Source organism: Zingiber officinale, chromosome 2A (genome assembly GCF_018446385.1).
Source record: "Zingiber officinale cultivar Zhangliang chromosome 2A, Zo_v1.1, whole genome shotgun sequence".
Classification (NCBI taxonomy): Eukaryota; Viridiplantae; Streptophyta; class Magnoliopsida; order Zingiberales; family Zingiberaceae; genus Zingiber; species Zingiber officinale.
The window spans coordinates 14161536-14187406 of record NC_055988.1 but is presented as its reverse complement, the minus strand read 5'-3'; the positions used below and the strand labels follow the sequence as shown (position 1 = coordinate 14187406).

The following is a 25871-nucleotide window of genomic DNA, read 5'->3' as shown; positions in this document are numbered from 1 at the left end:
GATGTTCATTCCCAACAATAGCAATGGCTGCCTTGCTTATATTCTTTTGTGGCTTCTTGGTGAAGTCCCATCAATCAGGATAACCAATCAATTCATAGCATCTCTCCTTGCTATGGCTTAATTCTCCACAAACATTACACTTCTTATTTGCATATGTATTTGATTTATCTATAGGACGACGTGAAGGAGGACCAGAAATAACTGGCAGAGCAACTTCTCTTCTCTTAACAGCCAGAACTGAGGATTCAGTAGATATCGAACGTCTCATAGCTTGTTTCTCGGATTGCACCTTGCGGATGTAAGCATAACTCTGCTCCAAGGAGAATTTAGGTTCCTTGCGTAGGATCTCTCCACGCACCTGATCATATTCCGAATCTAGTCCACGCAAAAACATATGAACACGCAATCGAGACATCATTGAAGTATCATGGACTACAGCTGCAACGTCATTATTCTGAGAGATCACCCTTAGATCGATCTCCTGGAACATGGTCACCAATTCGTTGAAGTAGATGGGAATAGGTCAACCATTCTGCTTTGCTTCAAAGCACTTCTTGTTCAATTCAAAGATTTGAGTTTCTTCAAAATCATCATAAAAAGTTTTCTCCATAGTTTCCCAAATATCTTTTGCAGTAGGAAGATGAATATATCGGTTCATAAGAGAGGTCTTCATGGAATCAATAAGCAACTTTTTACCTTTTCATTATCTGTGGTCTAAACTTCATATCCTGGAGAATTCATATAGGGTTCAGATTTTTCGCCAGTTAAATAATCTATCTTTCCTCGTGCTCCAATACACATCCGCACGAGGGAAGCCCATATGATGGAAACGCAAAGTTGTCTAGTTGTGTGTAGTGATGAATGATTTGTGAGGATGATTGAGTATCATCAATTACAGATCCGTCCATTGGGGAATTCAGATTTGAGATTCAAGGATTCGAGGATAAAAAAAAAAAGAAAAAAAAAGAAAAAATTCAAACTAAGTTCAAAGAATTGAACCTTGCCCTGAGACCATGTAGACGGTAATATTTTTTATTCTATTACTCGATTCATCCCATAAGATGGGTACATATACAAGAGGATTTCTTGTCTTACAAGAAATAATATTATAGTATATTTTATATTACCAAAAATAGAATATTTTAAATATATACAGCTTGCGCTTTCTATATTCTATAGGGGCTTTGGTGATATAGTTTGTGTCCCTAACTCCAAAACCACTACCGAAAGGTGCACCGTCCTCTTCCCTGTCCTCGGCCACCTGAACTGTAGTACCGTTTGCCATCGCCAGTCTTGAAGAACTCATTCATGCTCAAGGGCTAACAAGGACCATTAGTGAGAAAAGGAGAGAAGTTTTAAGAACAATAACATCAAATGAGAAAAGTAATACCTTTCTGCTCTTTTCATTGCGATCAGCATTGTCTTTTCCTTTCCCTATATCCTTGTCAGAACCCTGAAAGATGAATTGTTTGAGAAATTGTAAAGAATGATTATGTGGAAAAGTGATGAAGTAGGAAAATTTGGGGATAAAGGTCTTGGCAGCAGGCAGGCATACCAACTTAACAAAAAACATAGGGTCCATTTCTTTTTTTGTTGCCAGCAACTGCATTGCCTGTACATCCTGGTCGATTTCAACCTTCCACTCCTCTCCTCAGCTTTCAGAGCAAGTAAGCGTTTTCTTTTCTCCTCTTTTATTTTCTCATATTCTTCCAAAGTCATCTCCTACACAATAGAATTTGAACAATTCAGGTTGTTTAATTATTAATTTCTATAATTAGACTGGTAGAATCAAAAAAGTAAAAGACATACCACAAGAAGGTAAATAAGGCATCAAAAAATACAAGAAAATCTAAGTTGAATAGTCACATCTCTAAATTATCTAGTTCACAGAATTCCACATTAAAAAAAAAACACTTTAACTTGTAATAATAGAAGATCAATAAAAATCACCAATTATTCAGCTAATATTATCTTTTAGTATTAATGAGGTTCAGCCAATTGCTTGCATTAAATAAAACCTAGGATCATTGGAAGAAGTGAAGAAAATGCTCATGGATTGTTTTCTGCATTGATCTCCATATTGCTCTACAAGGAATAAGCAAACAACACTCAAAGTATCAGTTATGACAAAACTCTCCGTAATGCTCTACAAGGTTTGATGAACTTGAGTGTTAGAGCAAAAGGACTAAAGGTCTTTTGCAAATTAATAGATGCACTTAATTAACATTATACCATAATGAATACAAATTTAATGTCGTAAACTGGACTTCAATAAAATGAGCACCAACAAGATTAACAATGATGGACACAAAAAGTACATAACCTAGCAATATTAACAAAAGCTGACCGAAGAACAAAATGATATAATGTCCTATGTGTGGTAGATTCCTCAATTAAAAGCAAGACAGGAAAAAAAAGCATGCCAATACCTTGAGTCTGCCACATCCAATTGTTCTAGGCTGGGTGAAATAGAGTATTTGCATACACAATTGTCACATTTATTACAAAAGATGCAAGACCCCTTGGATTGGCCCCATATATAAAAATCTAAATGAAATATTCAAAAAAATTTAACATATTATCATTATGTATGGTAACTTCCTGTATTGAAGCACAAAAGAAAATCACTCCAATACCTTGATTCTGCCACATAAAATATAGCTCTAGGCTGCATGAAGAGTACTTGCATATACATTGATTTGATTTACCATGCAAGACCCATTGAATCAGCCGTATAAAAGAAACAGAAACTAAACTTCATGACATTCATATATGCAAAGTGACAGGACACTGGAAAAGTACATCATCTCGCGTGAATGGAGGTGCGCAACAGCATTTTTCAACCCACATTGAAGAGGAAAGAAAGCTACTCACACCTTGAGGAATGGAACCATCACTTTGAAACACATTGTGAAAATTTCAGGAAAGAATGTAACGGTCACCTTAAGAGCTACACTTCAGAAAAGCCAGATGTGGAATGGACATGATTGAATTTCTTAGACAACTCAACACTAACAAAATGAATCCAAAAAGAACTTGCAAAAAGGAAAAAGGATGTTTAAGACAGTGAGGGAAATCATCACATGAACAATATCTTCATCATTCTCACACTTAAGTGTTTTAATTGTAATCAAGACAAACTAAAACAGAGCACCACACAAAGCACGCCGTACACAAAGAATAGCAACACATGAATACACAATGGCCACTAAAATATCCGTACAATGTCACTAATAACACGCTATACCATTGACTATGTACAATACGCTGAGAGAATTTTTCAAAGAGAGATACCAGAACAGAAAAATAAACAAACATTCAAGAAACAAAAGGATAGGACTCTCCTAAGTAAACTAGTGCTGGCATAGACTTCAAATACTAACAACGAGAGAGATATGAGTATCGTTTGCAATGTTTGTAGCATGAGAAGGGAAAAAAAAAATATTGACCGCACACTACGTCACTGTGTACACAAGCAACAAAGATAACAGGTGGATCATGCAAGTTGTTCACCATGGAAACCTGTTTTTAGACCTTCGAACATTAGCCAAACTTCACAGCATGTTTGGAAAACCCAACCACCAAAAATGGCAGACACAATAAACGTGTAAAGTATGGTCTTTATAGAAACCATATTTTGTTTTAACATATCACAATATAATCAAAAATGCATGAACTTTATTTTTTGAGCTAACCTTATCCTTTTCCTTTTCTTCAGTCTCATTGGTTGTGCCTTCCGTATCCTTGCTCTCCTCTGTTAAAGGTGCATATTCCTGTTCTGCATGGTCCTCAGTTGGCAAATTTTCATCAGACTTGAAGACTTTATCCTTTTCCCTATTTATTAAATAGTTGTGAATGCAAGAATAAGAATTAGTAATAGGGCTGCAAGAATACTTCTGTTACTACTGGAACTTTTACTCAGTGAGAGAAAAAGGCTTTTACAAGCTAGAAATGTTACTACTAGACTTAAAGGCTTATAAGCCATTCATATCTAATAAACATACCAGCTAAGGATATTCACTTTACTTATTTCGCAATGAGATTTCTCTTGCGTTTTTATACATCCATGTGTATAATATGATGCCCCAAGAATTAATGTTTGTCCATTGCTTGGAATGAAGAGAAACTACAGAAAGGGTTTTATCATCTTACTGGATTGAATTATTGTTTGTTTGTTTGTTTGTTTTCAAGAACCACATGATAATACGATACACCAAGAAGCATTCATTTAGTCCTTCCATTTATCCAAATACTTATAGTAGACCACACAATGAGAAATACACACCATTTCAAGATAACACTTTGTTGAAGAATCTCGCATCTCATACAGGGAAAGTTGAGATTTTCAATTCATCTTGGACCTAGGTGATGGTTCGACCCTTCTACCTCAAGTGCGCTAAACTGGACAGAACTTTCACTTTTGATATTCCAGTATGTGCTTTCCTCACTCGCAGCCTCAAGTCCTATGCACTCCTTGAGCCCGTTCACAACGTCGACTATCATTGGCCTATCGGCAGAGGTATCTGCTGTGCACTGCATTGCAAGATCTGTTGTTACTGAATGCTCCGCGAAATCTATTGTCAACTACAGCATTGATGTTCCCTGTGGCAATATAGGATGCCATATATTGAACAATGTGAACCTTACTTCTGATGGACTGTATGGCTCGTTGGCCAGTGATTAGCTCCAAAAGGACACTGCTCCGAAGCTATATATGTCACTCTTCTCCGTAAGCTGGTGAGTTATATGGAACCTCATACAATGACTAACAGTAAGTCTCGAATATTCGAAGATGATCATAAAGATCTTGTAGTGTCAAAGAATCACCAAAACCAAACAAATTAAGGTATGAAAATGCTCAAACTGTTTTGCCTCCAACGTAGTTACAATAATGTAAAAAAAATCAATTTGCATTAGTTCAAGAGAATAAGTTTAGATCTCTGTAACAGTTTGTTCTGAAACCAAGTAGTATTTTGCTACAATTTGAATGAATTTTGACTCTTAATTATATTACAATAATGAAGTGAAATTCAAGAAAAAAGGGAATGGTTGAAAACATAACAAAAAGGACAAATTTCAATCACCATTCTTGCTAGTTGACAAAAATATCTAGTACTTCTAGATCAGAATTGTAATAATTCAGAGTTTATCTACAAATTTGATAGCCTACCCTAGTGCATGTGTTGCCATTTGTTAGAAATATCTACACAATTTGCAATCAAACAAAACAATTCGAATTTATCATGGACATGGATATGTCAAATTCATAATGATGAATATGTCAAATTCATAATGATGAATGAAAGTTTGGATATACTGGATGACGGCCCTAAGAGGCTAAGATACAAATGACTATGCATTTCCATCAAGAATGTTTGTTAAGTCTGCTGAATAGTTTTGCTCCCACTTGGGGCCATTGAGAATAAACAGATATTATAGAAAGAAAAGACAAGTGGTTGCAAAAGAATATCTAAATATTTTTCCCTTGCATAATTCAACTTTAATTTAAAATCTGAAAAAAAAAAAAATCAAACTTATAAGAACTTCTCTCCATCCGTTGGAAAATTTTGTGATTTTCAATCAAAGAAAAGTGCAAGAACATCTCTATTTTTAATTGATCATGAACCAAATCACGGTTAAATAGGATAAACAAACACAAAATAGATATAAAAAAAATACATATACTCAGGGTCAGTGTATCCTAGGGTTCCAACCATTTTGAGACGGATGAATGATTTAGACATCCCATAGTCTGTTAGTTCGGCCTCATGTTTTCCAACTAAAAAAATATAGTACATATTCAAATCTCTATGTATTATAGGTGGCAGGCATCCTCGGTGGAGATAGTCAAGTCGTGTATTATTTTTGAAGCAAGAAAGAAGCAAGGACAACATAAAAATTGCCAGAAGATATATATAAAGGCAGAGAAGAATAATATCATTGAAGACCTTGAGCAACTTCCAATGCAGTCATTAGATGTCTTCTCCATTCTCCGTGTTGGCCCTGGGACGGGTTGGTGGGGGCGCTGGGGGCGAGCGTATTCGCCTTTTACCACCATTAGACGTTCTCTCCAACTCAAGGTTCTAGATAAATTGTCCCTCCATGTATCATATCATCACCAAAATCCATATTTCAGAGAGAAGATCCAAGTGCCTAGTCACTAAATGCTATTACACTTCATCTTATTGCTACAACATTTGTGAATTTTTAGCAGCTTTTGTTGAGAAAATTAGGAAAGGTTGGTCAAGATAAAGATTTTGTCTTTAATTGTCACCTGAGGTCATAGGTTCACATATTGACATGAACATAATAAAAATAATGACGATAGAAAATGTATGTTCTAATGTAATGAGACGAAGTTACCACTTCCATAGTATAACTCTCCATATTTTTGATCAATAACTGTTTTACCTAGATAAAAATCATCCATGTCTACACATAATAAAAACATAAAATCCTTAGAAACATTTTTTGTAATTTAATTTATGCATGCAATCTTCATGGAGATGACCTTGGAGATGATCTTGAGGCTTCCATGGGGCATGTACTCATAAACAAGAGCTAAAAAAGTTTCATTTCTGCAATAACCCAGAAGAGAAACAAAATTCCTATGATGAATCCTAAGTAACTACCTTGCCTACAATCGACATGTAATTGTCAATTGAAATGTATTGAAACAACCTAGAGGAATTTGATGGACTATTCGTAGTTTCAGAGGAAACCAATTTTGGAAAATTAAGACTCATAATAATCCGAATAATTTACCTCAAATTCAAATTCTCGGGTCTGCTGTGAAGTAAATCGTGAATGCACTTTGACTGCAACTTGAGTCCATCCAAATGGCCTAGATAGAATGATGCAAAAGCTCCTTTCCTAATGACTTGAGCAAAGTTGTTAGTAATTACTTGCAGATGATTGAAAGTGAATTTCCCACCGTCAATTTGCAGATGTGGTCCATGTTCAGTTTTCTGAGCTATGGTTGCTTCAATATGCCGTGTCACATTCGATGCAACCAAAACTTTTGACAAAATAAGGAACAAGATGAATTTACAAAAATTTGGACAAAACATTACAAAAAATCAGAGAGACAGATTCTCCTCAATAGTATTACCTTTTCCCCCTTTTCTCAACCAAAAAAACCATCCAGCCAGCATAAGAATCAATAGCAACCCAAGGACAGCACAACAACTAACCACAATAACAAGTGTGTTCATCTTCTTTTTACTCTCAGTGTTGCCTGGAATTGTGTGGTTGGTGAACCTAGCATTTAGAAATTTTTAAAAACTAATATGTAATTTAAGTCTTTACTCAAGAAAACAACACAGTTTGATGCTTAGATATTACCTAATTAATGAAAATGTAAAATTTCATTTATCTTTATGCAAAGCGTAAAGATTCCGATCTATAAACAACCTAATTAATGAAAATGTAGAGTTTCTTTTATCTATATTCAAAGCATATAGAAATCAAGAAAATATTCAGCATAGAACAAATGATATTATTGCCATCAAAGAATTGAAATTCTAACTTTTCAGCTTGGCATAAGTACCAGCTTCAAGCAAACACAAGACTTCAATTAACTATGATGTATACCTCTTCCTATATATTACTACAACTTGCAGCGAAACAATATAGCTGTATCATATCAAATCACAATATTAATAAATCGCAACCACCGGCAAGAACAGATTAACTAGCATTTACAAAGCCACAAGAAAAATCTCATGGTTCAATTTGGATATTCAAAATCCATCCGCTTTTCTAAAAGAATAAATTGCTTCTATTCTATCAAAGCAGAATACTTCTACATCAATCTTTAAGCTTGAATTCACAATCTGACCAGTTAATATTACCATCAATTACGAGTCATAAGCCAAAGAACTGGTAGGGTAGGTTAGAGAACTGGTATGATATGCAACTTCCTACTGTTAATGTTCAAGTTGATGCTCTTGTTATGCATATTTATTTTGTACTTCTATCCTTGTGGATAACCAAGATTTGTAGTCAAAATTCTGTATCAATAAAATCAATGCACAGATTCTGCAATGGTATGGGAGATTGATTTCATCATAACTGACTCATAAATTGTAAGCACGCTTTTATATTGAGATTGGAGGAACTAATCTGTTGTCTAGGAAATAGGCAACATGTTAGCATAAATGATCTTTTAACTACTTGAATGATAATAAAAGTGTAGGAAAGTGATGCATCACCAAATGCAAACATAAAAGTGGCAGAACCAACCTAGCTAATTTATGTTATATATGATACATAAGGGGGGCAATTATGATTCTTCCTATAATAATAATATATAGAGATCTCTATGGGGGAAAATTCTATGGAATGTGTTTTCTTTTCCTTCAAGTTACACGCATGTTCATCACATGAAGTTGTTTGGTAGATGGTTACCATAGTACTTGAAAATTTTAAAAGTATGGTATATGGTGTAAAAAATGGTAATACATGATATAGAAAATCATAGCATAATGAACTTAGTATATGATGGAAAATAACTTGCTTATATATCTCTATGATACTTGAAAATGGCCAATCCCTTTCAATAATGAGGAATAGATCTAAACCTGGAGATTACAGACTAAAACAGACCTTAGGATAAGTGAACCCTCTTCTGATCTTTTGAGAAGAGAACTGGGAATTGATCCAGTAAAATTGTTACCAGTCAAATTCCTACAAGACGACATTTTGTCAAAGCTTATGTTTTATACCAACAATAACAAAATAAAATGATTAAATTCTTCCACTTACAAAACTTTGAGAGATGTTAGATTCTTGAGAAAATCAGGTACTTCCCCGGTTAAAATATTGTCAGACAAGTCCCTAAAATATAACATAACAGATAAAAGAAGTCCATAGCAGATCTAACTGATTCTGTCATAATGTATTTTCCTTGTCAAGAGAACATGGGGAAATTAACACCAAAAGTAACTTACTAAAAGACACCATAATTTACCAAGAAAATATGACGGTCTCTGTAAATTAACACCAAAACCAACTAGCTTTAAACAACAGGACAACAGGCAAAATCCTTACAAGTACTCAGAGGCATCAAGCAAATCAAAAGAATCTGATATGTTTCCAGTCAATCCACTAGAAGACATGTTTCTGCAGGAAAAATTATGAAATTATTCATATTACTTGGCAAAGACAACTAACTCAAAGCTAGAACCAATTGCTAAAAATTTCCAAAGAAACTTGCTATACCTTTGACATGACCTTCCCTAAATATATATTTTGAGCCCATCCTGTACGCTAGATGCTTGTATTCGGGTGTATTAGTAAAATACCCCCTTTCCCTCCGCCTAGCAGCAATCTTATCCACATTCTTGTTAATATTAGCTTGGGAACAATTAACAACATCAATTCAAGGGTACTATAGTCTATATGCTTTTCCTTCAAATATCTAAAAAAAAAAATTATTGTGAAACCAATGTAGACCCAAAAAAAAACATTGGAATGTTTAAGAAAATACATATCAATCAAATTTAAGAGATGCAGAAAGAGATGTTTCACAGAACTGAAGATTACTACTATAAACAAAAATGAATCATAAATATTGATAGCCATCTAGAAGTGAATTATATTGAATCTTTGCAAGGAAGAATATATGACTTAATGATAAGAATGTGTCTAATACGAGAACACAACATTGTAGCCACCAATGAAAGAAATACTTCACATTAAGCACAAAAAAGAGACCAACAGTAGACCACCTTCATCAAAAAGGAAAAGAAGTGGAAGAAATGAATGTTGGAAAAGGCATCAAGTAATAGAAATGATGCCTAGGACAGATATAGTACTTGGTATCAATTATTAAAATTCTGAGCTGAATTTGAAGAATGCATTTACAGTAAAAGGAAATCTAATGCTCAGTCTGACATGTTGGAACGGGAAATGGTGTGTGACTCTACTGAAGAGAGACAAGGGCGCTTTCGAGGTTGAAGACAATGTCGGTCATGCTCGGCCGCAGGTGCGCCTTGCCCACGCAGCTGACGGCGATATTCAGCACCTGCTCCACAGCCTTGGCCTCATGCTGCAAGGGTTGTCCGACTCGGGCATCAAGCAACTTGCCGGCCTCAAGTAAAGGCATGGCGTGTTCGACAATGTTGATGGGTTTCCAGTCATCATATTCCATGGCCTTGCGGCCGGTGAGGACCTCGAGCATCACAATGCCGAAGCTGTAGACGTCGCTCTGTAAATTGAAACAGTAGTTTTCAGGGTCCATGTAACCGACGTTGCTCGGCGCCCACAATTCCTCCTCCGACTCGGGCCCAGCGAAACTGAAGCCCGACAGCCGAGCGACCCAGTTCGCGTCCAGCAAAATGTTCAAGGACGTGATGTCGCGGTGGATGATCTGCGGCTCGGTAAAGCTGTGGACGAACTTTATTCCCTGTGCGGCGTCGAGCAGGACAGTGATCCTGCTCTTCCATGAGTTCAACGCGCCGGATTCTTCGCCGTTCTTAGGGTGGAGATAGTCGTAGAGAGTTCCATTCTTCATATACTCGTAGACCAGGAGGAGCTCCTCCTCCTCCTTGCAGTAGCCCACCAACCCTATCACGTTCTTGTGGCGGAGGAGAGAGAGAGAGTCGACCACCGACTGGAAGACTCGCTCCTTGTTCTGTGAGTTCGTGCGCGGCATCCACTCCTTCCGCTTAATTGCAACCTTACGCCGGTCGATGAGCTTCCCCTTGTATACGGTGCCGAAGCTGCCACCCCCAATTATGTTCTCCCAGGAGAAATTGTTGGTGGCAGCTGCGAGCTCCTCAAAGCTGAACTCCACGGGCCGGTCGTTGAAGGAGGATGGGCCGGCCCGGTCGGACGGGCCGGCCTGGTCGAACGGGCTGCTCCGGCGCTCCATCACCGGCGTCCCCTGGCGCCGGAAGATTTGAGACTGCGACGATGATAAGCCGCCCGTCCCAGAGGGATGCTCGGTGTGAGGTCCGCCGTTCTCGCGCCTGAAAATGCAACAGAGAATGAAGCAGAGACAGGCAAATACACTGACGGACCCGAGGATCGCCAAAGCTATCCACCCCCATGGAGCGAACTGTAGCATTGGCGGAGACTCCTCTTTGGTAGACGCGGAGCCGACGGCGCAGGCCGGGGAGGGAGAGAGGACCGCCAAAATGGTCACGATCACCGAGATCGCCTCGGCGGCGGAGCGAACCAACATTTCCGACGGAGGAGGAAATGGAATCGGAATGATGTCGGTGGCCGGGTAGGGTTTTAAATCGAGAGGAAAAGAGAGAGGAAACAAGAAAGACGAGGAACGCGGACGGAGGACGGCAACGAGCCAGCGAGGGAGGAAACGGGAGGATTTTGAATGCGATTTAAAATTTTCGGCTTTTATTTTTGAAAAAAAAAAACTCAAAGCGTTTTCTTCTTCTTTTTATTTATTTTCATTTTTTATTCTGTATGAAATCGCGCCTCTGTTTGATTTATGGACCGGCCAGTCCAATTGGCCCCCTTTTTTTCTTTTTTTTTATTATTATTTTTTATTCTACTGAAATAGAAAATAGACAATAAAAAAATATAATAGCACATATAATGGAATTTTCAGCAACATTTTCTCTTTTCTTTTTGTTTTTGCTTTTGTTTGTGTGTCTCTTGACTGACTGACGATAATTTTCTTTAATTTTTTTATTTTGCTTAAATTAATTTTATTTATTTTATGAAAATCCTATAATAAAGGTATCCAGATGAGACGACCCTCTGGAGGCCGGTGCAGGTGTGGACCACATCAATGGCGATCAGTCTCGCCTTCCAAACGGTAGCGGCGACAACCGACGCTAACACTTTCCTTTCATTATACTTTACCGATGCACGACGATGCTCGAGTTCTACTTTGCCTTGCACTTCACCGAGGTGGAGCTCCTTCCTCTGAACACCACGCGAGTGTTCGATGTTTACCTTAATTCCCAGTTGGCTCTCGGTGGATATCAGCCACCCTACCTCCTGTCAGACCATTTGTACAATTCGGATTTGCTTACCGGCTCGTCCTAGTATGTCTTTACCCTCAACGTTACCCTCAACTCCACCCTCCCGTCATCCTGAAGATGTACATGTACAAATAGAGAATCAAATTACTATTTCTTTTCATAAATGGAGCTCTATTATACAGTCGATTATGATTTTTTTTTCTAAAACACATTTATAAAATAGTAGATTCTTTTATTATTATTATTATTATTATTTTAAAAAATAAAATTATTTTTAATAATATATTTATAGTAATAAATAAAAGAAAGTTGCTTTCCAAATAATTATTAAATAGTTCTTCCTCTAACACATGACGTGGAAGATAAAAACGAAAAGTTAAATATTTTATCCATTTTTAATTAATAAAAACTCTTTTGAATTTAATTTACACTTGACCTAGTCTAATTTTTTTTAATAATACCACTTAATGAAATTATATATATATCACAATTCTCTATATTGTAATAGAGTTCTGATATTGTTTTTCTTGTTGTTGCTTTCTCAGCTAGGATTGCGATAAAAAAACTCAAGAGAAGTCTCCTATTTGTTTCCTCTTAGACTCTCTATCTGAAACATGGGTCATGTCCTTCAAGGTCGCGGGTGTCTTTTTAGTTGGGATCTTCTGATCCATAAATTCCGGACCGGGGAATGGTCTATTGCATGAGGATCCTTGATTTGGATGGACTCCACCTGTAAATAGGTGGGATCCATCTAAATCAAGGGTCCAAAAAAGTAGATCATCCCATGGTCCACAATTTGCGGACCAGAGGATCCGATCTCGTGTCTTTTGTGGCCGTGAATCATCAGTCTACCTCTCGGAGGCGGCTCGTCTCTTGACTTCTTTGAACAACTTGTATTTTCCGGTTGTCATTGTTACATTAATCTTACCGATGTCCTCCATCTTCTCGTTCCAGAACATGTGGAGAAGTTCCCCAAATACGGTGCCAAATTGATTCTGTTCGGAAGGTGAGTCAGACGAAGGCCAGCGAAGGTGGCGTCGGCGTTGACGGAGCGATGACTTTAACACACCTTATCTGCGTTTTTCGAAACCGAGACCCCCCGCGTGGAACCACAGGGCGGTGATAACGGAATCAGTGGTACTTGGACCCTGCACACACCCAGATATGCACACGGAGCATTAGAGACCAAAAATCAGGGAAGAGGTCCCTGGCGCAGACTTTCCGACGCTCAAGTCAGGTCCTTTTTCTGACGAAGCAGTGTATGAAGGAAGAAGAAAGAACTGCTGAAGATGCGTGCAGATGTGCGCGTACCTGACCAATGAAGAGGATCTCCCTTTTTATACGACTGTGCCTGCCTTTTGTGCCTGCACGCTGCCAGAGAATGTTGGGTGTCAGGGCGTGTCGAGTGAAAGAGGATGTCCGGCAGCCTCCCATAGGGAGGATGGAGGTTCCACTCTTAGCGTGTGACAGAACACTGGAATATTCCCTGACTTATGACAATTATTCTCTGATAGAAAATTACGATTTTCTGTCACTATTGTCGCTTAATGCTATCCATCCTGTCCAAGTTCAACCGTATATAGCTTGAGATGATTATTCTAATGTGGTTCAAGGATTGAGCCCTGATGCCCTTGGTCGTGTGCCACCGGTCAGGGGCTATCCATGGACTATGGCTGGTCGAGAGGAAAGGAATGAGCTATGTAGAACCGACCGGGAATTATCTGAGATTGTGACCGAGGACTAAGCTTGCATGACTCGACCGATGCAGAGCCGGTTGGGTATTGTCTGGCGTTGTGACCGAGGACATATACAGCGACTGAGCCTTGATAACATGAGCAGTGGGTAGCCGAATAGGAACTAGTAAAAACCCTAGCTCGGGGTTCAACCCTGAGGACCCGACTTGTCTGTGGTCTATGACCGACTGGGAATTTACGGAGGAGGATGATGGGAACAAGAGAGTTGTTGTGCGTTTAAACATCAACAACGACTTTATCCTTCGTGATCTAGGGCTTCTAATCGATTGGGCTTACTCCCAATCGATTGCCACATCAGATCTTCTGCATTCCTAGCCGTCCGATCTCGCACCTACACTACGGTCATCTCCCAATCGATTGGCTAATCAATTAAGAGCATATGGATCAATTAGCTTATCGATCTAGAATCGTTTTGTTCTCTCACATAAGTCTCCGGAATTGATTGACCAATCGATTCCACTGTCTCGCGTCCATCACGAGTAAAATCTTCCCCAATCGATCGCTTGATCGATTAGCATGTCCCAATCGATCGGTTGATCGATTGGGAAACCCTCTGTATGTTTTTGCGATAACCTCTCAATCGATCGACTGATCGAACTGATTGATTGTCCAACCCTATTTCGCCAAACACAAGCTAAGTCTAGGGTTCACATCCAACATCCGATCAATCATGACTTGTGGACTCCTCAATACCTAGCATCTGGTCAACCTTGACCTGCTGTGACTTCTTCACAAAATGTCTGGTGAATCATTTGACTCATTTGGACTTTTCTCCTCGTACCAAGTGTTCGGTCAACCTTGACCCACTTGGACTTACTGTCTCGTGCCAAGTATCTAGTCCTCCATAACCCACTTAGACTTCTAAACACTAAGTATCTCGTCAACTTTCACCTACCAGGATTTTCACATGTTTGGCTTCACTCATCAGAACTTTCTCACTACCTAGCTTCACTCACTAGGGCTTTTCATCTGGTTTCACTCATCAAGATTTTCTCATTTCCCAGCTTCACTCACCAGGACTTCCACTTGCCTAGCTTCACTCACTAGAATTTTCACCTGGCTTCATTCACCATGATTTTTTAGTCAACTATCCTGTCAACCTTGACATACTCAACTCTTCTTTTTCTGCCAGCCATCCTGTTGGTTTTGCCCTTGCATAATCTCCAGTTAGGACTTCTTAATCAAATATTCGGTTAACATTGACTTTTCTTCACATTAAATTGGTCAAACCTTGATCACTGTACAGTTGCTCTAACAATCTCCCTAAACGAATAATTACACCTGTAATATATATATATATATATAGAGAGAGAGAGAGAATTGTTATACTACGGACTCTATCCTGCGGATTCTTACGGACCGACTGCCATGTCACCTTATTTAATTTTTTTAATACAATATTTTCTCTCTCTTTTTTTTTATTTCTTCCTTCGTTCTCGCTAAGACTCACCACGCCTCGCTCGTCACCTCGCCGCACCTCATCACCGCACCTCGCCGCACCTCATCACCGCACTTGGAAGACGAAACGACAAAGTTAAATATTTTATCCTTTTTTAATTAATAAAATTTCATTTGAATTTAATTTAAACTTGGCCAAGTCTAATTTTTATATAGGTATAAAATGAAATTATATATATATCACAATTCTCTAGATTATAATCTAAATGAAAAAAAGCTTTTAATGTAAAAAAAAAGGACAACAAAATAGGTATAAAATGCCGTAGGTAAAAAATAAAAACAGTCGAAAGAAAACTACTATAACAACACAATTAAAATTAAGAGTGCAATAAAAAATTTGAGAAGAGCTGAAAAAAGTAATTTGATTTTAAAAAAAATAGGTTTGCGTTGTTTAAATTACAAAATTTATCATTCATGTTATTACGGAGAAGAAGAGGAAGACCGATTAAAGGAGAAGATCATCATAACGAGGGAGGAGAAACATACTAAATCATTAATGAGGAAGACCATTTAAAGGAGAAGACCGTCATTAACGAGGGAGGAGAAACATATGAAATCATTGATGAGAAAAGGAATCGTTGAGGACGCATAACATTGACTAGAGAAGAGTAGAGTTTTTTTTAGTTGACATTATTTATCTAAGTTTTTGTGCTGATTAATTTTGGGATGACTGATCCAACTCTATAAAAAAATTTTATCAACCATCAAAGTAAATTAGGAAACGCTCGTGGAGACTCATTTAGACATGTCTAATTCTTGGGTTCGCTATTCAGGAGAAACAAATCTCCTACAGTGTACTATAATTGAGTTTCGATTGACCTCTAGATGGTTGATTTGTCGATTTAACCATTAGACATAACTGAGGGGCCAGAATGCTAGGATTTTTTAAGAGATATTGAAAGAAAAAAAATAGAACTTATATATAAAACAACCGACGTACTTAGAAAAAAATTAAAATGGTAAAAAGAGAGACATTGAAGAGGGAAAAAAAATTATGCCCCGATCGGTCTGACATTCGGCGCGCGCAAGTCGTGCCGGTACACAAGTCAACATGGTTCAGTGTAATCCGACCGCGCACTCTTCCGCAACACTTCGTCCCTCAGACACACCGAACCCGTCGGCTCTCTCCCGAGCAGTCCTTCTCACTAGCTGCGTCTTTTGCTCCTTCCTGTGCTCCTATGATCCTGCACACTTAGACACAGGGTAAAAAACTAACAGGACCTAACTTGACTTGGTTGATCACATCAAAACTACCTTAGGGTACCAACGCGTTCTTCCGAACGCGTACAGAACAACGCGCGATGATACAGAATTGACACATTAGGGGCCTCCTGGTCGGTGCCAACCAGTCGGCGGTGTAGCCGCCAATCGGCGGGATTGTCTACTTCCGTCTTGCGATCAGCTTGCTGGCCCGTTGCTAATGCTGCTGGGTCTTTCGGCGCTCGTCCACTGGCCATGGCTTCTTGTTGCAATTGCAACATCCTAGCCGTTCGGGCTTGTATAAGTGCCTCCAGATCTTCTTGCGGAATTGCTTGAAGCTCTTCCGCTCGACTTCAACATGCTGAATGGCATGAGTTCAAGGCTCCGACTGTTGATGTGTTGCCCTCGATCGGGAACCTTTCGGGGGGTGGATTGCCTTGCGTAGCTTGACGCTCTAGGGTGGCAGCGGGCTTACAGGCTACGTCCTTCTTCCGAGCGGTCTGCGCCTTCTCGACATTGATGAACTTAGTTGTTCGTCTGAGCAACTCGTCGAAGTCCTTCGGCGGCTCCATGATGAGCGAGCGAAAGAACTCACCCTCTATAAGTCCCTAGGTGAAAGAACTCCGTAGAACCGCTCGGGTGGCTGACGGGATGTCCATTGCCACATGATTGAACCTTTTAATGTAGGTTCGCAGCAACTCCTTGGGCCCTTGTTGATTAACCTACTTGGGAGAATCATTGAGTCGGGGGGCCTTCCCCTTTCTTGTGTCCCGAGCGGACTCACTCTCAGATGAGGATGCTTGCGTCTTGTCCGCTCGACGACGTTCTTCTAAAGGCGTGCGGAACAACGCGCGATGATACGAAATCAGTGCATTAAGTGCTCGGGCTTGTATAAGTGCCTACATATCTTCTTGTGTCATTGTTACTGTAGTAAGCTGTCTAACGTCCTCCATCTTCATGTTTTGGATGCATGCTACGTTCACACAGACGGCGCCAATATGATCCTCTCCAAAAACTGGGGAGATTGCAAGATGGTGACCGGGCTTACTCGCTGACTCGGTGAAGACTCCCCGCTGGTTTGGTTGACTTGATGAAGACTTCCTGCTGGTCTTGCAAGCACACAGAACGTCAGTGCCAAGCTGGGAAGGAGTTCCCAGCGATGTCCCTATGACACTCAAATCAGTTTCCGACGATGTGACAAGAACCAAGAAAATGCTGTAGCAAGAGCGTGTGCCAAAGATGGGTTGCGCATACCTTCCCTGTATATGGAACTCCCCCATTTTTTATAATGCCACTGTAGCGTTTGTGCACGCATCTCAAAGCATCGACACATTTTCCTAGGTGTTCTATGAAAAAATAACTCCAAAAGTGTCACTGATACTATTCCTTAACAAGCCATACTGTTCTCTGACACGCTAGGCTGGAAGTCTCCAAAGAACAATTTGTTGGTTGAGCTTTTCCTACTGTTAGAGGCACAAACTCTCAAAAAGATATGATGCTCGGTCTCTGCCTGGTCCGCTCAACCATACCCTTGATCCGCTCGGCCACGTAGTGGTCCGTTCGGCCATGCCCATGATCTGTCCGACTGAGCATTGGTCCGCTCGGTCCACACCTTACCCCACTCGACACCCGCTAGGCTTGTCAGCCACGCTCTTGGTCCACTCGGCTAGGTGCTAGTTCGCTCAGCCATGTGGTAAGTCGTTCGACAGTGCTCCTGGTCCGCTCGACTAGGCGCTGGTACACTCGAGTAGGGGCTAGTCCGTTCGACCCTGTGGTGGGTCGTTCGGCCGTGTGTTGAGTCTCTCCCTCAAGTCTAGTTGAAGGAGGCTGTAAGTTCGACTGACTAGACAATTAGTGTGGTTGGCCTTCCTTCCTTTAGCTTCAGACAGTGCCGTTCGGCCGTTGGATGGTTATATCGCTCGGCCTGAGATGTAATCGCTCAAGAGATACGCCTCCCACAATTGGTAATTCTGTCTCCATTCCTTAGCTCTTGAAGCTACCGTTCGGCCATTGCATGGTCATACTGCTCAGCCTAAGATGTAACCGCTCAGGAGATACACCTCCCACAATTGGTAATTCTGTCTCCGTTCTTTATCTCTTGAAGCTGCCGCTCGGCCATTGGATGGCTAGCACCGCTCAGCTCGAGGTGTAGCCGATCGGGAGATACACTCCCAACACATAGTAATTTTGTTCCGTATCCATTACTTAGCTTTCCTTCTTGACCGGGTGCTGGCGCTTCGTGCATTTTAATTGCTGCTGAGGTCATCCAATTTCTTGAGAACTGCTCAAATCCCTGCCATAAATGCCAAGCACTCTCAGCCACGCCTTATAATCATGCTCTTACCACTAACATTAATGCTCCCAGTAGTTGGACGCCATGCGTCATCACCCTCGTCCACCGCCCTCCGATGTGACAGGCGTCGGTTAAGGTTTTCACGTGAATTTTGGTTTTTCGAATTCAACGGCTATGATCTAAGCTCGTTTTCCAAAACCCTTGATCGCATGGCTCCGAGCGCTCCCCCCACAAGGTTTTTAAACCCTTGATTTTTCACCGTTGCATTCTCGCGTGTTTTCTTCCTCTCTTCTTCTTCTCCGCCCCCAGGCTTCGCCGGGGACTTTCCCTTTGACAGTAAGCTTTTTTCTTCCTTTCTTTTTCTCGATCAGCCTCTGAACTTTCCTCACTGATCCATGGCCGAATCTCCTCGCCCTCCCCTGGCCGTCCCTGGCCTATGGTACACCTCTAATGCATATGACTTCAATGGCGGTGACGTTGAGTAGATGAGGATGGCCTACCAGATCCTCTCTGACCATCGATCTTCATCCCTAATGCCTATGACCATCCCATCAACCCTCCTAACGATTGGCTACCATTTTCAAAGACCAACTGTACGTCGACCTCAGGTTCCCCATACACCCCTTCTTTTTAGAGGTCTGCAGATATTTTAGCATCCCGCTGCAGCAACTAGTTCCTAATTCTATTAGGGTGCTGTGCGACGTAGTTATCCTTTTCCGTCTATACAGAATTCCTCTTTTGCCTCGCATCTTCCATTATTTCTTTTATCCGAAACTTTCTAAACTGGGGCATCATTCTTTTCCAAGTTTGGATCGGTTTTGTCCTTTTTTGATAAAATGCCTTCCTCCATCAAGCACTGGAAATAGCATTATTTCTTTGTACAACTTCCCGATAGGCTCTCTCTTCCGCTCGACTGGAAAACCGAGCTACCCTCTACTCCACCGCTCGACAGATACCGCTCTACCTCCGACTATCTTCAGTTAGCCGCGTCTTTCACCGAGCAGAAGTATCATATTGGTCGTTTGCTGCAGGAGGGAGTCCTCTATGTATTCAGCTTAATCCCCATTCGAACACGACTGTCGGTTCCTCTAGGTAAATCATTCTCCCCTTGTTCAATTTTGCATCTAACTGATTGCTTTTTCCTTCTTGCAGCTGTAATCATGCAGAAGGCATGACTGTGCAACATGTGTCACCTCAATGATGAGGAAATCAATGTCAAGGGAGTGGCTGAGCTGGTGGGTCGAGGACTCGCGTTGATTGCCAGTTCGGAAGTGACTGGTGAGGACACTGCAATCGAGCGCCTGCCAGCGATGCTGCCGCACACATAGCCGATCTGGCCATCGAATGCCCTTCCAAGGTGCCCATCATCATGTCGTCCGATTCGGCGGCACCGACCCCTGGGGGTGACACTTTTTGACCATCCACTCCTCCAACGCCGCAAGAGACCTCGCCGAGAGGCTTCTCCCCGCTCGGTCTTGAACCTGACCGAGTAGGTGCCTATCGCGGTTCCGTCCCCCCGGCCGCATTCTGAGTGGGGGGGGGGGGGGGGAGTTCTTCGTCTATGGTGCCCACTCGCACCGCTCGGCTCCCGTCCTCGATATCTTCCTAGAGGACGCCATCGTTGCCCAAGCTGTTGATTGTTGCCATTCCTACGCAGCCAATAGCCTGCCTACCGCTGATCGGCCCAAAGGGCACCCAATCCCTCATCCGGATGGCACTGTCCTCCAAATTTAAGGCGAGTACGACCTCGGACCCTACTAGTCAGAGCGGGCGCGGTTATGTCACCGCCAGAATTATGCTATCGACGGATGAATGACGTGATCCTGTGTGCATCGAGCCGCGACCCCCTAAACATATAATCAACATCCAGGGGCCACTGGGTCAAATTTGGGTTCATGCCCGTGCCCAAGCGATAATTCTACCTCTCAGTCAGACCTCCAATAACTATATGAAGAGTCGACCGGAGTAAACGCTCTCGCCCTTTTCCTTTTCTTTCCTCGACTTGTCTTTTTTGACTAACTTGAATTTCTCCGCTTGTGGGTCTGGGTCGAGGGTCTGGCCATGGCCAATAGACTGGTCGTATTGGAGCACAAGAACAAAGAGCTTTGTGCTTCACTCGACCATGCCGACCCCTCCCAAGCTCCTTCCGAGCAGCAAACTATTGAGGTGGCTCGGCTGAAACGGGAATTAGAGAGAACTTCCGAGCAACTCCTCGGGTCCAAACGGGCACTAACCCATGAGAAGGAGAATGCCCACTCTTTATCCATTCGGATCAATCAATTTGAGAAGCAAGTCTCCAAATTCGAATCCAAAATCAACTCGGCCAATGCCTGATAGCTCTACGCCATTGAAGCCATGGATATAAAGAACAAAGAGGCTCGAGTCTTGGCGCAGAAGCTCAAGGAGTTGGAGTCCACTCTTGCTTCTGAGAAAACCAGTCATGCGACGCGTGAAGTCGAGATTGGGGACCACAGGAAGTCCCACGATGAAAAAGTCGCCGAGCTACGAGCTACGAAGGCTGAGCTGGAGGCTTCTAAAATCACTCTTGACAAAAAGGCTGCCGAGCTACTGATCGCAAAGACTGAGTTGAAGGCTCCCCAAGCTGCCCTAGTGAAGTTCAAAGAGGACGAGTTTGGTTGCTTGGAGGCAATCAAACTAGAGTACGCCTGCTCCGATGCTTTTGGTAATCTGAAGCTGGAAAGGACGTTGTGCCTCTTCAACCTGGCCATCGTGGGGACTGTTCAACAGTTGCAAGAAGGTGGCTATCCCCCCCCCCCTCCCTCCCTCAGACATACTTGCCAATGCTGTAAAGATAGGGATTCTTGCCAATTGACTCCCGGACGACGTGTTGGATCCCCTCGTTTAGTTATGTTTGTAATCCAACCAGCTATATTTTGCTACCTTATTGTAAAACTTTCCAAGTAAGAATGAATTTGCTTCCGTTTGGCATCACTTTAATATTTTGACTCATTGTTTCATACTGCCTTAGCTCCTTATTGATATACCTCCAGCATCATCCGATTGGATAGAGAACCCACTTGATCGGCTACGATTCATTTGTTACTCGTGTAATTGATAAACTTACTTATAACACGGCCGCTCAAGCTCACGAGTCTTGAATCCCCAACCTAGCTGCTTAGCTCAGATGTCTTCTATACTTGGCATGGGGGCATGCCCACTTATAACACGGTCGCTCGGGCACATGAGACTTGATTATATAGCGTGGGAGCATGCCCACTTATAACATGGCTGCAAGGGCGGGTGAGCCTTGATTAAACTGGGCTTCTCAGTGCAGGAGTCTTCAATATTTGGTGTGGGCATCAATACCCACTTATAACACGACCGCTTGGGCACGTGAGACTTGATTAATTAGTGTGGGAGCATGCCACTTATAACACGGTCGCATGAGCACGTGAGCCTTGATTAAACCTGACCGCTCGGTGCAGGAGTCTTTGATATTTGGCGTGAGCGCCGATACCCACTTATAACACGGCCACTCGGGTGCGTGAGCCTTGAATCCTTGGCATGGGCGTCGATACCCATTTATAACACGATCGCTTGGGCACGTGAGCCTTGATTAAACCTGGTCGCTCAGTGCAGGAGTCTTTGATATTTGGCATGGGCGTTGATACCCACTTATAACACAGCTGCTCGGGCATGTGAGCCTTGATTACTTAGCGTGGGAGTGATAACCATGATTTTGCTACAATATTTTGATTCATAAATGCATGCTTTTATGATCTTCTTATAGGTTAAACACATATTGGCATCACATTTCATGAATTACATTTATTCTTGGACTTAATTGCAAACTATTTCATTATTGCGATATTTGATGATAATATTTGAATATGACCTTTGTAGGATCAAAAGGGGCAAGGACTTAATCAGATCAGACCAAGTTTGGGCTCAAATCTAGGGCTAATTGAAGAGATCAAACTTTGAAGTGATATGGACTGTCCATTCAAGATTAAGAAAGATCTGAGTCATTCGTCAAAAATATACTCCATCCAAGCTAAGGGGAAGTAGATCACATCCATTGATCAAGATTCAAAGCTTTTGATCTAGGTCTGAATCCACACAGCCATTGATCTAGATCTAGAGAGTTTCTGTCCGTTCGTTCAGATCTTGGTCAGATTTAAAAGGGATGAGAAGCTACAGTGATCGCATCAATTCTCCACAGTGCTATCTTTGCGTCAAGAACAGAGGAGCGCGAGCTCGCTCTCGCGATCTTGATCCATTCCATCGCCGGAGAGCAAGCGAGGTCAAGGGTGCTTCCCTTCCTCCTGTGATCATCCATCTTCGAGCCGGCGACGCCACTTCAACCCTCTAACTGCCAACTCCGCCGCGACTTCAAGCGAAGAATAAGAAGTGGAGAAGAGGAGAAGTAAGTGGATTCAATCTGGTTTCTTTGTCTTCCGGCCGACGATCTTCTTCCTTGAAGCTCTGAATCCATCCAATTGGTTAGGAGCGTTTGCTTCTACTTTCATTGGATTCCTCCATTGCTGCTACTGATTTTTGCATCTCTATTCTTGCAATTTCCAGCCGAGTTTCTTTTCCTCTACTGTTCAGTTTTATAGACTTGAATTAGTTTAGAGTTATATGAAGGTTTAGATCTGCTTCATTGTTTTCAATTCATCTGAATGCTTGTTAGATCCACTGATGGAGATCTGGATTTGAATATGAGTTCATGTTTAGCTCACAAATTGTTTCCATTTGAATCTGAATCTGTTTTGATACTGTTTGGTTACTTAGATATGAATTGCTAGGTTAAATGAAGTTGTAAATCTGTTTCTTATCTTCTAACTTGCATGGATTTGAAAAGATCTTCTACCATCTGACAAATGGTTAGTTGATCCACTGAGTATCAGATCTTTTGTTCTTGTTTTACTCTTGTCTTGTTCTTGTTTTACTCTTGTTTAGTTTCTAATCTATTGGGATTTGGTAATGGTGTAATTCATATCATAGAGTGGCAATATGATGTGGATTCATGATTGATATATCGATAGGATTTCTTTCATTGCACTAGATTAGGTTTCATTTAATGTTTTGATATTTCCTTCGTTAGTTAAATTGTGTTGATGGTTAACCCATAGCGTAGAGTGACAATGCGTTATGGATTAATTGTTGACATTTAGCTAGATTTCATTTTAGTTTTAGATTAGTTTCCTACTTGTTTGCTATTTCATTCCTTGGGTTAATAACTCAACAAATCCAAAACCCCAATTTCTTATCGAAAATTCAAAAGCAATAACAAATCAATCCTAAAATATCAAGCATTGACAACATTCGTTAGGAGATGACCCAAGTCATCTCGATGCTACATTAGTGTAGATTGAATTTGGTCACTTAATTCTTTTGATGCCCATTTCGTGACAAAATTTGGGTTTATCAAGGAGCATGTCCACTTATAACACGACCGCACGGGCGCTAAGCCTTGATTAAACCTGATTGCTCGGTGTAGGAGTCTTTGATATTTGGTGTGGGCATTGATACCCACTTATAACACGGCCGCTCAGAGTGTGTGAGCCTTGATTCCTTGGCGTGGGCGTCAATACCCACTTATAGCACGACCGCTCGAGCATGTGAGCCTTGATTAAACCTGACTATTCGGCGCAGGAGTATCTGAAACTTGGCGTGGGGGCATGCCCACTTATAACATGGTCGCTCAGCCACGTGAGCCTTTAATCCTTGGCGTGGGTGTCGATACCCACTTATAACAAGGCCGCTCGGGCATGTGAGCCTTGATTCCTTGGCGTGGGCATCGTTACCCACTTATAACATGGCCGCTCGGGCACATGAGCTTTGATTCCTTTGTGTGGGCGTCGATACCCACTTATAACATGACCGCTCGGGCACGTGAATCTTGATTAAACCTGGCCATTCGGTGTAGGAGTCTCTGATACTTGGCGTGGGGGCATGCCCACTTATAACACGACCGCTCAGGCATGTGAGCCTTGAATCCTTGGCGTGGGCATCGATAACCACTTATAACACGGTCGCTCGGGCACATGTGCCTTGATTCTTTGGTGTGTGCGTTGATACCCACTTATAACACGACCGCTCGGGCACATGAGCCTTGAATACTTGGTGATTTCATTTCATTTTTTCTGCATTTATAAACCAAAAATCCTTACAATTTATAGGAATTCAATTTCTCACTTACTACCCCGCTCGGTAGGGCTATAGATGGTTCGCACTCCAGGGTCGCTCTAAGTTCCTCCCGGTCTCATTTTGGAATGAATCTTCTATTATAGTTCTGCTTCATCCTCTGCTGGTATGCCATCAGTTGAACGACAGCTTTGTCTCTGATTTCCTCTACCAAGTCTAGTTCAATTAGACGTCGTTCGACATTGTCTTCATCATATAATTGTCTTCGATCTAACTCCACGCCTATCTCAACTGGCACCATTGCCTCTCTGTCGTACACCAAGTGGAATGGTGTTATGCTCGTCGCCTCCCGTGGTGTAGTGCGGTAAGACCAGAGCACGCTCGGCAATTCATTGGCCCAGCTCCCCCCGTAGTAGTCGAGCTGAGGCCTGATGCCTCTGAGGATTTCTTTGTTTGTCACTTTTGCCTACCCATTGCTCTGCGGATACGCCACCAAGCTGAAGGTCTGCGTTATGCAATAGCTTGCGTACAACTCCCTACGTCCTTATCCTTGAAACTGACAGCCGTTGTCAGAGACGAGTTTATGGGGAATGCCAAACCAGCACACAATGTTCTGTTATAGGAACTTGATGACCATCCACTTGGAAATCGTTGCCAATGGCTTGGTCTCCACCCATTTAGAAAAGTAATCCACTGCGACAAGGAGAAACTTCCTCTGACCGGTCGCCATTGGGAATGGTCCTACGATGTCCATTCCCCACTGGTCGAATGGACAAGAGATGATTGATGCCTTCAGTTCTTCGGTAGGCCTATGCGGGAGGTTCTAATATTTTTGACACGAGAGGCACGTGGTCACTGTCCGCGCGACATCGACTTACAAAGTAGGCCAGAAGTAGCCGGCCAGGAAGACTTTTCAAATGACAACCTCTTGAAATTCTGCCTTCAGTCTCTCGAATACCTCGACGTATAATTTTAACCTTGCATTGTTTATTTCGAAGGAACTTGATAGTTGTTGAGATACTAGTTGAGAGTTCGAGTGGATGAGGACCTGAGCGGCTCTCACATGCTTTGCAACTTGCAGTCCGACGATCAACACCTGGT

The 25871-nt window shown here is 41.7% G+C and overlaps 2 protein-coding genes and 1 long non-coding RNA gene across 3 annotated transcripts; all 3 read right to left on the bottom strand.

The window, feature by feature from the left end:
- Positions 1 to 1023: 1023 nt before the first annotated feature.
- Positions 1024 to 9466, bottom strand: LOC122040780 (probable LRR receptor-like serine/threonine-protein kinase At1g05700). The gene is made up of 8 exons (XM_042600214.1): positions 8767 to 9466; positions 8608 to 8688; positions 7112 to 7260; positions 6766 to 7018; positions 3696 to 3834; positions 1556 to 1722; positions 1391 to 1453; positions 1024 to 1319 (listed from the first exon to the last, which is right to left on the bottom strand). Exons 1-7 carry the CDS (start codon positions 8850 to 8852, stop codon positions 1435 to 1437), a joined length of 894 nt encoding a protein of 297 aa, XP_042456148.1. The 5' UTR covers positions 8853 to 9466; the 3' UTR covers positions 1024 to 1319; positions 1391 to 1434.
- On the bottom strand, positions 4286 to 5935 carry LOC122040781. The gene is made up of 2 exons (XR_006128725.1): positions 4648 to 5935; positions 4286 to 4533 (listed from the first exon to the last, which is right to left on the bottom strand). It is a non-coding gene; the product is annotated as an uncharacterized LOC122040781 (long non-coding RNA).
- A 302-nt stretch (positions 9467 to 9768) lies between the features above and the next one.
- Positions 9769 to 11020, bottom strand: LOC122040779 (putative serine/threonine-protein kinase-like protein CCR3). The gene has a single exon (XM_042600213.1). The coding sequence runs from the start codon at positions 10874 to 10876 to the stop codon at positions 9926 to 9928; it is 951 nt and encodes a 316-aa protein (XP_042456147.1). The 5' UTR covers positions 10877 to 11020; the 3' UTR covers positions 9769 to 9925.
- Between the last annotated feature and the right edge of the window lie 14851 nt (positions 11021 to 25871).